Source organism: Salvelinus alpinus, chromosome 13 (genome assembly GCF_045679555.1).
Source record: "Salvelinus alpinus chromosome 13, SLU_Salpinus.1, whole genome shotgun sequence".
Classification (NCBI taxonomy): domain Eukaryota; kingdom Metazoa; phylum Chordata; class Actinopteri; order Salmoniformes; family Salmonidae; genus Salvelinus; species Salvelinus alpinus.
In genome coordinates, this window is record NC_092098.1 from 30626943 (window position 1) to 30640150 (window position 13208).

A 13208-nucleotide genomic window follows, 5' to 3' on the forward strand; every position below is an offset into this window, starting at 1 on the left:
ATTGCATCGTATGCTTTTTGTTTTCTCATTGAAAAGTGTTTCTTGTTAGCTTGGCCTTTGTCAGAGCTTTAAAACTAAATAATAAACCATATTTTGATTTCTGAATGTGTTGGCAACGGGGACTCTGGGTGTGGCTGCGTTATTGATGTTAATCAGACCTTTAATTTTGATATTGTTTGTTTTAGTTTTGTAGGCTAGGCTACCTATTTAATTATTTAAGTATGGATCAAGCTTCAGCAGTCAGTCTGATCTCGTTCCCAATTAGCAGTGCTTTACATGCTGACCAGACCGGACACGTCGGGTGCGCGAGCGTTGCAAAATAAATTTAAAAATCCATGTTATTCAATTCATGTTATTCAACGAGCGTCTGCGATGCCAAGGGCTAAAATAGAACTCCTTTCTATTTCTGATGCAGATCGAGCTGAAAGTCCTGCCTCTCCCATCTCCTCATTGGTTTATAGAAGCAGGTACCCACGTGCCATCTCCTCAATGGTTATACCCACGTGGGTGATTGAAAGACGTACTGTTTTGCCGGTGGTCGTGGTAATACTATGAAAGTTTAGATGCGATCACCATATAAGTTCAAAGATGAAAAAGCCTGGATGGAGGAGAGATGACTAGAAACGATTCAGTTGGCCGTTTTATGTGTGGATTAATTGTCGGAGTAGAGGACCTTGTGCATTTCAGGTAAAATAACTCAATGTTTCTATCCCAGGACAAATTAGCTAGCAACAGCAAGCTAGTTAAATAGGACAAATTAGCTAGCAAATGTAAGCTAACTAGCTAAATTGCCATACATGTTTAATGTTTTTCGACCTGTCCCCAAATTAATGTAATTGGTTCAGAGTTTGTTTTGATATTTTAACCTGCGTGTCGTGATCGCGTTTGGTGTAGGGGGACAAAATAAATGTATGCACGATAGCGCACGCGCGCAGCCGGTTTGGGTTCCGTGTTAGTTTTATGTTGCTGTCCGGCGTTTCTGAAATTGCGATGCAGCAGACGGTCTACGTTTTTCTGTGCAATAGCCTTTCGATTTTAACATTAAAAGGTTTTATGTGTACTAGGATATTTGATTTCATTTATATACAGTTACAGTCAAAAGTTTGGACACACCTACTCATTCCAGGGGTTTTCTTTATTTTTACTATTGAGATAAAGCCAAGAGTGTGCAAAGCTGTCATCAAGGCAAAGGGTGGCTACTTTGAAGAATCTAAAATCAAAAATATATTTTTATGATGATTCCATATGTGTTATTTCATTGTTTTGATGTCCACTAGAATATAGTAAAAATAAAGAAAAACCTTGGAATGAGTTGGTGTCCAAACGTTTGACTGGTACTGTATGTTACAGGACTATGGTTTCACTAATAAATATTGAAATTGAACCAAATTATCTGTTTCTGTCGTCAGTCCATTTTAAATAGGATAGATGGGCTACGGTATATGTCGAATGTGATAGTCTGCCTATAACTTGCCTGAGTAGGGCCTATAACTACATTCCTATTCTATTCAGAGTTTAGATAAATTAATTGAATTGGAAATGAGCTATTATCAGGCTGGTTAATGCTATGCACGTCTGGAATTTTGAAAAATCCACCCGCACTCTGCCACACACCTACTCAGCCAGTCAGGAGCCGCTACTGCGTTGGTTGCAGCCGTGGCATACTGCATACTTTTTACTAAATGGTACGTGCTAAATAGTATGCGACAATGAGTACATATTATGCAGTTTAAGTATGTAGTATGCTAGTATGGGTATTCGGATATGGCCTATGTTGTTTTCAGTAACTTATTTGTTCTTGTAATATCGCAAACAGATGTGGCTAGCCCATCTTAATGTTTCCAGCTTTAAGGTATTTAGCAAAGACAACCAAGTTGTTGCTTTCATTCATACATTTTATTAGAGAAACTGTTAAGTCTAATATGTCACATGTACTTAAAGCTGGAATCCTTAAATGGTGAAACTGCCACATCCATTTGCAATATCACAACAACAAAGAAAGTTACTGCAAACAACACTTTTTTTTCACCTCGGAAATCATTGCACGTGTGCTAGAAGAGCATACTGCATTTTTTTTTACCATGCTGCACGACGCTCCTCAGCTTGACAAAAAAAAACTATCACGGAGGTGGGGCGGCCAGTGGCACAATTTCCCCCTACTGCGGATTCCATCTTTGTCTTTTTAAAGACTTCAATGTTGACAGTGTACAAGATCAAATATTTTTGGCGTCACACAACAGAACACTCTCAGTAATGGTTGCACAAAAAGAACTGTGTGCAAACCATATCCCAAAATATTCTAATGAGCCTCTGCCTCTATATTATGAAGTAGCTAGGCTTGGTGTGGGCTAGCCTGTGCACACCTTGCCAACCGCACAGGGCCAATGGAAATGGAGTCACGGGGTCAAGTTTGCTGGGCACATACCGGTATGTTTTTACCCTTGTGTGAAAGGTTATTTTTTACCAAACAATTTGTGCAACCTCGACACATTTAATCCGCCCTCGTACTGTCCTAGGTGATAAAACATTTTTATTTGGCGAGGAACACATGGCGCAACACATTTATTGAGCTTGATCCATTAGCAAGTGGTCCTTGTAATCCTTCATTTCACAAACCCTTTAAGTAGGTGACCGAATGCATAACTGTGAACAGACTACAGTCCTATACAGCACATTCCCATCAAGAGAAAGGCTTACTTCCAGAGACTACCCCCCCACACACAATCCTTCCAACAGTTTTGATTTATCCATGCAAGGCTGTCCAGCTCACAGACTTAAATAAACTGTGCTTCCTCCACCTCATACAACCCCGATTGATGGCTCCATGACTCAAAGTTGTTAGGGCAGCAGTCAGCCTGATTGATTGGGTGACCCTCATCATAATAGGACTGTGTTGAGTGATGGCTCTTAGCCAGCACTGAAAAAACATGGGTCTCTCAAAAATAGACGACCCTCAGCCCATTTGTTTATGAGATGGATTTCACACAATTTCTCTAACGTATGGCATTAAGGGTGGGACCTTTTGCGTGTTCCAGCCTTCTAACACCATTTGGTTTTATGTATCGCCGCACTATCTTTGGCGGCTCCCTGTTGAAGACGCCAGATTTCAGCCCCAGAGGCTGAAGGTAATATCATAGTGTTGATTATGTCAAGCCCTCTACAGCTGGCAACTGTGAAGAAAGAAACAGTGTCCAGGGCAATTATGGTGGTACTGTGGGGACCATTTGCGCTGATCCGATATGGAAGAGACACAGTAATGACCCAAGCCTTTTTTGTGTGCGTAGCCAGTAGCTGCCTGTTAATTGAGTAATTTCCATTGGCTGTGCTCAGACAGAGGTTAGAGTGTTTGGGGAGGTGGGCTGTGCGTGCATACTAGACTGTCATGAATTATTCACTCCCCCCATACTGGGCTAGACGGGTCTTCCACCTGCTCCCCATCACTGGGGGCACAGTTGCCAGTCAGACTGATTACAATCATTCTAGGGCTGTTCCAGTGGAAGTGTGGTGAACACTGTATTAATGGAAAAACATAAGTTAATGTGAAATCTACGTTTACATGTGGGGCTGTGTTTGAACTGTTCCCAGGGGTTGGGAATCCTTTTGTTTGAATTCCTGTCTTCTGATACCCGTTTATTTGTGGGCCTCTGATTTGCAGGACCTCCTGGAGAAGTTCATGGAGGGGAACGTGCCCCTGGAGGGGTTTCTGGACTCCTTCCAAAGCTCCAGGAAGAGCTACCACATCCGCCGTGCTCAGGCCGAGAAAATCCAGGAGTTCAACCGAGCCAAACGGAATTCCAGCAAACCCAAAAAGCCAGAGGAGCGAGAGGACAAGATTCGGGACGAGAACCCGGAACCCCAGCGGACCAACGGCTTCATGGCCCAGGGCCCGCCCCGGGTCTTCCAGCTCCGCTACGGCCTCACCCCCGCCATCCTGCTTCCCCACTTCCCCCTGCCACCATCCTCCACCACCTCGCCATCTGCCCCGACCCACACCAGTCTACCTCCGCTGGACTCCCAGCCGGGCCAGACCCAAATCCTGAGCCCCAGTACCCCGCTCTCTGGACATGGGCATCCTGTGAACCTACGGGTCATTGGACAGTTACCCGGAGGCTGGTCAACCAGACCGATGCGGTTACAGCAGCTCTATAGACCCGCCCCTCACCAGCCTGAGCCTCCATACCGATAACAGAGGCATGGGCCCTAGAGGTCTCTAGACATGGAACCAAACAGTGGCTACCAGACTCATGCACGCAAAGATGGCTTTTGAAGCGTTTGTGGAATTGATCTGAAACATATGTTCGCCATCCATGACACAAAACGTAAACATACCTAAAATGGGATATAACCAGAAGCCATAAAGCACGGAATAAGTTTAGTTGAAAGCAAGGGAGTAAATGAAGGAGAAACAGGGCATGGTTTTCATTTTTATTTGAATGTTACACTTCCAGGGCGTCACAGCTATGATAAGGAAATGTCACAGATGGACTAGTGTCTCCAGCTTGTCATAAAGGACCCCATTGTCCATCCATCCGACTGAGAATTGCAAGGTTTCTATGAAATGGCCTGGTGTCGTTTTGCTGATGATCAATAAAGTCCAAATCATGGTTTTTATTATTAACCTAAATCCTTGTTGTTACTTGTTTCATAGTTAGATCCGAGCAAAACAGTCATATTTATGCAGCTTTGGAACCATTTCCAAGCCATCTTTCTGAAATTGCAACACAAAGATGAACCAAGAACACGATATGTGGCAGTGTTTATGCAGCTTCCCTTTTCAAATGCACATTTAGGGCAGATGGTCTTCAAAAAATGGTGTTGTCACATGGATTGTTACAGTCATTGTTATCTTTGGACCGGCTCCCAAATAGGGCTACATTTTCTAAAAGGTCACCAAGATTCTCAGCCGAAGTTGATTACCGTCACAAATAAACCTTGAAGAGCGCCAAACTCTGTGTTATTTCACAAACAGTGTTGAAGCGTTCACATTGGCAAATTATTTACTTATGGAAATCCTATTTGAAATGACCAGCAACAAAGGCTGTTTATTTATTCTGATAGATGAGAAACTGCATTTACATTTTAGTCATTTTATACAGAGCGACTTACAGTAGTGTGTACATACATTGTTTTTGTACTTTTGCATACTGGTCCCCCATGGGAATCGAACCCACAACCCTGGTGTTGTAAGCACTATGCTCTACCAACTGAGCCACACAGGATCTTTCAGGACTTCAGCTTTTTTTTCTCCTCCCAACTGAGTAGGAGAGCATGTACATTTTATCTCAGTGAGAAAGCCAACCTTCTGCAGGCTGATCTTAGACAGCACATACTGTTATGATTTAATATGAAACAATTTATTTCCTCAAATTTCCTTACTACCAGTCCAGCATATAAATGCACTTTGGGGAAAATAGGATAATTAAGCAATAAGGCCAGATGGGGTGTGGTGTATGGCCAATATACCACGGCTAAGGGCTGTTCTTATTCACGACACAACGCTGAGTGCCTGGATACAGCCCTTAGCCTGGGTATATTGGCCATATACCACACCCCATCGGGCCTTATTGCTTAAGGCTCCAAGGTGAGGGTGAACTTTATAGCTCAGATCTTGTGCCCTCTCATAGGAGAAGCCTGCCAGGGCAAGCCAGAGCGAACAACCAAGACTTCACTGTGGTCACAAACAAGTCTTCCCCTATGTCCTCAATATGTTATTATGGCAATAAGATTGTACGGAGCTTATAAGTGACTTAAGGGCCAAGAATTAGAGGACTTTATTTAGCCCACATTAATTGTTGACCAGGCCTTTCAGCTCATGTTGGAGTACTGAAGTTACTCGTGTTTTAACATTTGTGACAGTGTGGATTCAATTATAACCCAGATATTAGGCCTAATGATAATAAACAGAAGCTATCACAAAAGTCTTTATGAAAGGGAATGGTGTACATATCAATGTGAGGTTTCCATTCTGTTTCAGGATCACAACTAAAGCTTTTAGCATTTTGTCCAGTATAGTATCTTTCTCTTCCCTCCTCAAGGTAACTGAATACTCCTGCATCTTTCCTGAAAATGGATGGGAATGTGAATTACAGTACATCAAATTGAATGTGGTGGTTATTCACTAGCCAAAAACAATACTATTGACATGAAAAGCCCACAGCTTTTCATATCAGTGGATTGTGGTTGCAAGCGCTTCTACAAAATGCCCAGTGTATGTCAAAATGTATCAGTGTGTATTCCATTGAAAATGAGCACTATATAACACTCAAGTCAAGTCAATTTCTCCTTTCTGCCTGTTGTGTATTTAACTGCAATGTCTCAGTATGAATGCGTGTGGCGTATGAAAATATGAGTGGGGCATGCCACTCCGAATAAGATCATGGCGTCTCAGTAGGTAAATGTCTACTTGTATGGATGTCTGGACACTGAACTGCCAGTGACCTGATTGCGTGAGGAGAAAAAAACAGAGTCGGCGCTGTGTATGGTGAAGCAAACTAAATGAGAGACAACAATGATTCGTTACAATACTTACATCACTTACTATGAATTCATTGATCTCATTATTTAAGCTTGGCCTACATCATTCAACATTATCAAATCTTATGCTAAAGCCTACAGTATATCGTAAATTAAAGACGTTGGCCTTACTTGTATTCCCTGCAGGCGACACGCAGAAAGCCTGGCCATCTCGCGGTTGACCCCCCCCCCCCCCCCCATGGGTCATCTGGAGTCTCATCAGCCTCATGTGCTCTCTCTAACAGGCCCCAGGGGCAACACAGTGGCTGGACAGAGGGGGCAAGGCTTGACAATGGGTAGTAGAACCACAGGCCTTGTCAAATAAAGGAATGTTTCCTGCGCTCTTTAGCAACATTTTATGTCAACAACAGCTTTTGTCACTGGTGGTTTATCTGACAAAATTGCCCTCTGTCATCAGCTCATTTCTAACCTTTAGCTCTATGTCTTTGGGCAAGGAGTTTTATTTTAAAAGTACCCATGCTCGGGGCCTCCCGAGTGGCACAGCGGTCTAAGGCATTGCATTGCAGTGCTAGGGATGTCACTACAGATCCGTGTTCAATCCCAGGATGGGTCACGACCGGGAGAATCGGCGCTCAATTGGGCCAGCGTTGTCCGGGTTAGGGGAGGGTTTGGCCGGCTAGGATGTCCTTGTACCATCGCGCTCTAACGACTCCTTGTGGCGGCTGGGCGCATGCACGCTGACATCGGTCGACAGCTGTACGGTGTTTCCTCTAACACAATGGTGTGGCTGGCTTCTGCGTTAAGCGAGCAGTGTGTCAAGAAGCACTGCGGCATGGCGGGGTCATTTTTCGGAGGACGCAACATTCGCCTCTCCCAAGTCTGTACGGGAGTTGCAGCGATGGGACAAGACTGTAACTACCAGTTGGGGGAGAAAAAGGGGTAAAAATAATGACATTAAAAAAAAGAAGTACCCATGCTCACTTTCTCCCAGTGTTTTTTGTCCCTGCCAATTTAATCTAAACTCAGCAAAAAAAGAAACGTCCTCTCACTGTCAACTGTGTTTATTTTCAGCAAACTTAACATGTGTAAATATTTGTATGAACATAACAGGATTCAACAACTGAGACATAAACTGAACAAGTTCCACAGACATGTGACTAACAGAAATTGAATAATGTAACAGTCAGTAACAGTCAGTATCTGGTGTGGCCACCAAAGTAACAGTCAGTATCTGGTGTGGCCACCAGCTGCATTAAGTAATGCAGTGCATCTCCTCCTCATGGACTGCACCACATTTGCCAGTTCTTGCCGTGAGATGTTACGCCACTCTTCCACCAAGGCAACTGTAAGTTCCCGGACATTTCTGGGGGGAATGGCCCTAGCCCTCACCCTCCGATCCAACAGGTCCCAGAGGTGCTCAATGGGATTGAGATCCGGGCTCTTCGCTGGCCATGGCAGAACACTGACATTCCGGTCTTGTAGGAAATAACGCACAGAACGAGCAGTATGGCTGGTGGCATTGTCATGCTGGAGGGTCATGTCAGGATGAGCCTGCAGGAAGGGTACCACTTGAGGGAGGAGGATGTCTTCCCTGTAAAGCACAGCGTTGAGATTGCCTGCAATGACAACAAGCTCAGTCCAATGATGCTGTGACACACCGATCCAGACCATGACGTACCCTCCACCTCCAAATCGATCCCGCTCCAGAGTACAGGCCTCGGTGTAACGCTCAGTCCTTCGACGATAAACGAGAATCTGACCATCTCCCCTGGTGAGACAAAACCGCGACTCGTCAGTGAAGAGCACTTTTTGCCAGTACTGTCTGGTCCAGCGACTGTGGGTTTGTGCCCATAGGCGACGTTGTTGCTGGTGATGTCTGGTGAGGACCTGCCTTACAACAGGCCTACAAGCCCTCAGTCCAGCCTCTCTCAGCCTATTGTGGACAGTCTGAGCACTGATGGAGGGATTGAGCCTTCCTGGTGTAACTCGGGCAGGTGTTGTTGCCATCCTGTACCTGTCCCGCAGGTTTTTCTTTCCATTTTTTCCCCCACATTTATTTAACCAGGAGGCCAGTTGAGTACAAGTTCTCATTGACAACTGCGACCTGGCCAAGATAAAGCAAAGCAGTGCGACAATAAACAACAACACAGAGTTACAAGTGGGATAAACAAGCGTACAGTCAATAACACAACAGAAAAATCTATATACAATGTGTGCAAATGGAGTAAGGAGGTAAGGCAATAAATAGGCCATAGTGCGAAGTAATTACAATTCAGCAAATTAACACTGGAGTGATAGATGTGCAGATGATGATGGGCAAGTAGAAATACTGGTGTGCAAAAGAGCAACAACAACAAAAAGTAAATAAAAACAATATGGGGATAAGGTAGGTAGTTGGATGGGCTATTTACAGATGGGCTGTGTACAGCTGCAGCGATCGGTAAGCTGCTCAGATAGCTGATGCTTAAAGTTAGTGAGGGAGATATAAGTCTCCAACTTCAGTGATTTTTGCAATTCGTTCCAGTCATTGGCAGCAGAGAATTGGACGGAAAGGCGGCCAAAGGAGGTGTTGGCTTTGGGGATGACCAGTGAGATATACCTGCTGGAGTGCGTGCTACGGGTGGGTGTTGTTATAGTGACCAGTGAGCTGAGGCAGAGCTTTACCTAGCAAAGACTTATAGATGACCTGGAGCCAGTGGGTCTGACGACGAATATGTAGTGAGGGCCAGCTGATGAGAGCATACAGGTCGCAGTGGTGGGTGGTATATGGGGCTTTGGTGACAAAACGGATGGCACTGTGATAGACTGCATCCAATTTGCTGAGTAGAGTGTTGGAGGCTATTCTGTAAATGACATCGCTGAAGTCGAGGATCGGTAGAATAGTCAGTTTTACGAGGGTATGTTTGGCAGTGTGAGTGAAGGAGGCTTTGTTGCGAAATAGGAAGCCGATTCTATATTTAATTTTGGATTGGAGATGCTTAATATGAGTCTGGAAGGAGAGTTTACAGTCTAGCCAGACACCTAGGTATTTGTAGTTGTCCACCTATTCTAAGTCAGAACAGTCCAGAGTAGTGATGCTAGTCGGGCAGGCGGGTGCTGGCAGCGATCGGTTGAAGAGCATGCATTTAGTTTTACTAGCGTTTAAGAGCAGTTGGAGGCCACGGAAGGAGTGTTGTATTGCATTGAAGCTCGTTTGGAGGTTTGTTAACACAGTGTCCAAAGAAGGGCCAGATGTATACAGAATGGTGTCGTCTGCGTAGAGGTGGATCAAGGAATCACCAGCAGCAAGAGCGACATCATTGATATATACAGAGCAAAGAGTCTGCCCGAGAATTGAACCCTGTGGTACATCCCATAGAGACTGCCAGAGGTCCGGACAACAGGCACTCTAATTTGGCACACTGAACTCTGTCTGAGAAGTAGTTGGTGAACCAGGCGAGGCTGTCATTTGAGAAACCAAGGCTATTGAGTCTGCCGATAAGAATACTGTGATTGACAGAGTCGAAAGCCTTGGCTAGGTCAATGAAGACGGCTGCACAGTACTGTCTTTATCGATGGCGGTTATGATATCGTTTAGTACCTTGAGCGTGGCTGAGGTGCACCCATGACCAGCTCGGAAACCGGATTACACAGCGGAGAAGGTGGGATTCGAAATGGTCAGTGATCATTTTGTTAACTTGGCTTTTGAAGACTTTAGAAAGGCAAGTCAGGATGGATATACAGTTGAAGTCGGAGGTTTACAGACACAGGCTGGAGTCAGTAAAACTCGTTTTTCAACCACTCCACAAATTTCTTATTAACAAACTATAGTTTTGGCAAGTCGGTTAGGACATCTACTTTGTGCATGACACAAGTCATTTCCCCCCCAAAAAAAATTCTACAAAAAATTCCCCAAAGAATTGTTCACAGACAGATTATTTAATTTATAATCACTGTATCATAATTCCAGTGGATCAGAAGTTTACATACACTAAGTTGACTGTGCCTTTAAACAGCTTGTAAAATTCCCCAAAAATTATGTCATGGCTTTAGAAGCTTCTGATAGGTTAATTGACAGAATTTGAGTCAATTGGAGGTGTACCTGTGGATGTATTTCAAGGCCTACATTCAAACTCGGTGTCTCTTTGCTTGACATCATGGGAAAATCAAAAGAAATCAGCCAAGACCTCAGAAAAATAAAATTGTAGAACTTCACAAGTCTGGCTAATCCTTGGGAGCATTTTCCAAATTGAAGGTACCACGTTCATCTGTACAAACAATAGTACGCAAGTATAAACACCATGGGACCAAGCAGCCGCCATACCGCTCAGGAAGGAGACACGTTCTGTCTCCTTCCTGTACTTTGGTGGCAAAAGTGCAAATCAATCCCAGAACAACAACAAAGGACCTTGTGAAGATGCTGGAGGAAACAAGCACAAAAGTATCTATATCCACAGTAAAACAAGTCCTATATCGACATAACCTGAAAGGCCACTCAGCAAGGAAATAGCCACTGCTCCAAAACCGTCATAAAAAAGCCAGACTACGGTTTGCAACTGCACATGGGGACAAAGATCGTACTTTTTGGAGAAATGTCTTCTGGTCTGATGAAACAAAAATAGAACTATTTGGCCATGTTTGGAGGAAAAAGGGGGACGCTTGCAAGCCGAAGAACACCATCCCAACCGTGAAGCACGGGGGTGGCAGCATCATGTTGTGGGGGTGCTTTGCTGCACGAGGGACTGGTGAACTTCACAAAATAGATGGCATCATGAGACAGGAAAATTACGTGGATATATTGAAGCAACATCTCAAGACATCAGTCAGGAAGTTAAAGCTTGGTCGCAAATGGGTCTTCCAAATGGGCAATGACCCCAAGCATACTTCCAAAGTTGTGGCAAAATGGCTTAAGGACAACAGTCAAGGTATTGGAGTGGCCATCACAAGGCCCTGACCTCAATCCCATAGAAAATCTGTGTGCAGAACTGAAAAAGCATGTGCGAGCAAGGAGGCCTACAAACCTGACTCAGTTACACCAGCTTTGTCAGGAGGAATGGGCCAAAATTCACCCAACTTATTGTGGGAAGCTTGTGGAGGGCTACCCGAAACATTTGACCCAAGTTAAACAATTTAAAGGCAATGCTACCAAATACTAATTGAGTGTATGTAAACCATGACCCACTGGGAATGTGATGAAAGAAATAAAAGCTGAAATAAATCATTAGCTTTGCTATTATTCTGACATTTCACATTCTTAAAATAAAGTGGTGATCCTAACTGACCTAAAACAGGGAATTTTTACTAGGATTAAATGTCAGGAATTGTGAAAAACTGAGTTTAAATGTATTGGCTAAGGCGTATGTAAACTTCCGACTTCAACTGTAGGTCTGTAACAGTTTGGGTAGACCCCCTTTGAAGAGGGGGATGACCGCAGCAGCATTCCCCTCTTTAGGAATCTCGGACAATACGAAAGAAAGGTTGTACAGACTAGTAATAGGGGTTGCAACAATGGCGGCAGATCATTTTAGAAAGAGAGGGTCCAGATTGTGTAGCCCAGCTGATTTGTACGGGTCCAGTTTTTTTTTTAGCTCTTTCAGAACATCTGCTATCTGGATTTGGGTGAAGGAGAAGCTGGGGAGGCTTGGGCAAGTAGCTGCGGGGGGTGCAGAGCTGTTGGCCGGGGTTGGGGTAGCCAGGAGGAAGCATGGCCAGCCGTAGAGAAATTGAAATTCTCGATTATCGTGGATTTATCGGTGGTGACACAGTTTCCTAGCCTCAGTGCAGTGGGCAGCTGGGAGGAGGTGCTCTTATTCTCCATGGACTTTACAGTGTCCCAAAACTTTTTGGAATTAGTGCTACAGGATACCCATTTCTGTTTGAAAAAGCTAGCCTTAGCTTTCCTAACTGACTGTGTGTATTGGTTCCTGACTTCCCTGAAAAGTTGTATATCGCGGGGACTATTCGATGCTAGGGCTGTACACCACAGGATGTTTTTGTGCTGGTCGAGGGCAGTCAGGTCTGGAGTGAACCAAAGGCTATATCTGTTCTTAGTTCTACATTTTTTGAATAGGGCATGCTTATTAAAGATGGTGAGGAAATTACTTTTAAAGAACAACCAGGCATCCTCTACTGACGGGATGAGGTCAATATCCTTCCAGGATACCTAGGCCAGGTTGATTAGAAAGGCCTGCTCACAGAAGTGTTTTAGGGAGCGTTTGACAGTGATGAGGGGTGGTCGTTTGACCGCGGACCCATAACGGATGCAGGCAATGAGGCAGTGATTGCTGAGATCCTGATTGAAAACAGCAGAGGTGTATTTGGAGGGCAAATTGGTCAGAATAATATCTATGAGGGTGCCCATGTTTACGGATTTAGGGTTGTACCTGGTGGGTTCCTTGATAATTTGTGTGAGATTGAGGGCATCTAGCTTAAATTGTAGGACGGCCGGGGTGTTAAGCATATCCCCTTTTAGGTCACATAACAGAATGAAGTCTGAAGATAGATGGGGGAAATCAATTCACATATGGTGTCCAGGGCACAGCTGGGAGCTGAGGGGGGTCTATAACAGGCAGCAACAGTGAGAGACGTATTTCTGGAGAGATTCATTTTTTAAATTAGAAGCTCGAACTGTTTGGGCATAGACCTGGAAAGTATGACAGAACTTTGCAGGCTAACTCCTCCCCTTTGGCAGTTCTATCTTGACAGAAAATGTTGTAGTTGGGGATGGAAATCTCAGAATTTTTGGTGGCCTTCGT

General features: G+C 44.3%; 1 protein-coding gene across 1 annotated transcript in view; it reads left to right on the forward strand.

The window, feature by feature from the left end:
* vps37d (VPS37D subunit of ESCRT-I) overlaps positions 1–4624 on the forward strand; it is a 54697-nt gene extending 50073 nt beyond the window's left edge. Inside the window, exon 4 of the mRNA XM_071338940.1 lies at positions 3656–4624. Within this exon, the coding sequence (XP_071195041.1) occupies positions 3656–4186 (531 nt within the window). The 3' untranslated portion in view covers positions 4187–4624. The remainder of the gene's footprint in view (positions 1–3655) is intronic.
* The last annotated feature ends 8584 nt before the right edge of the window (positions 4625–13208 follow it).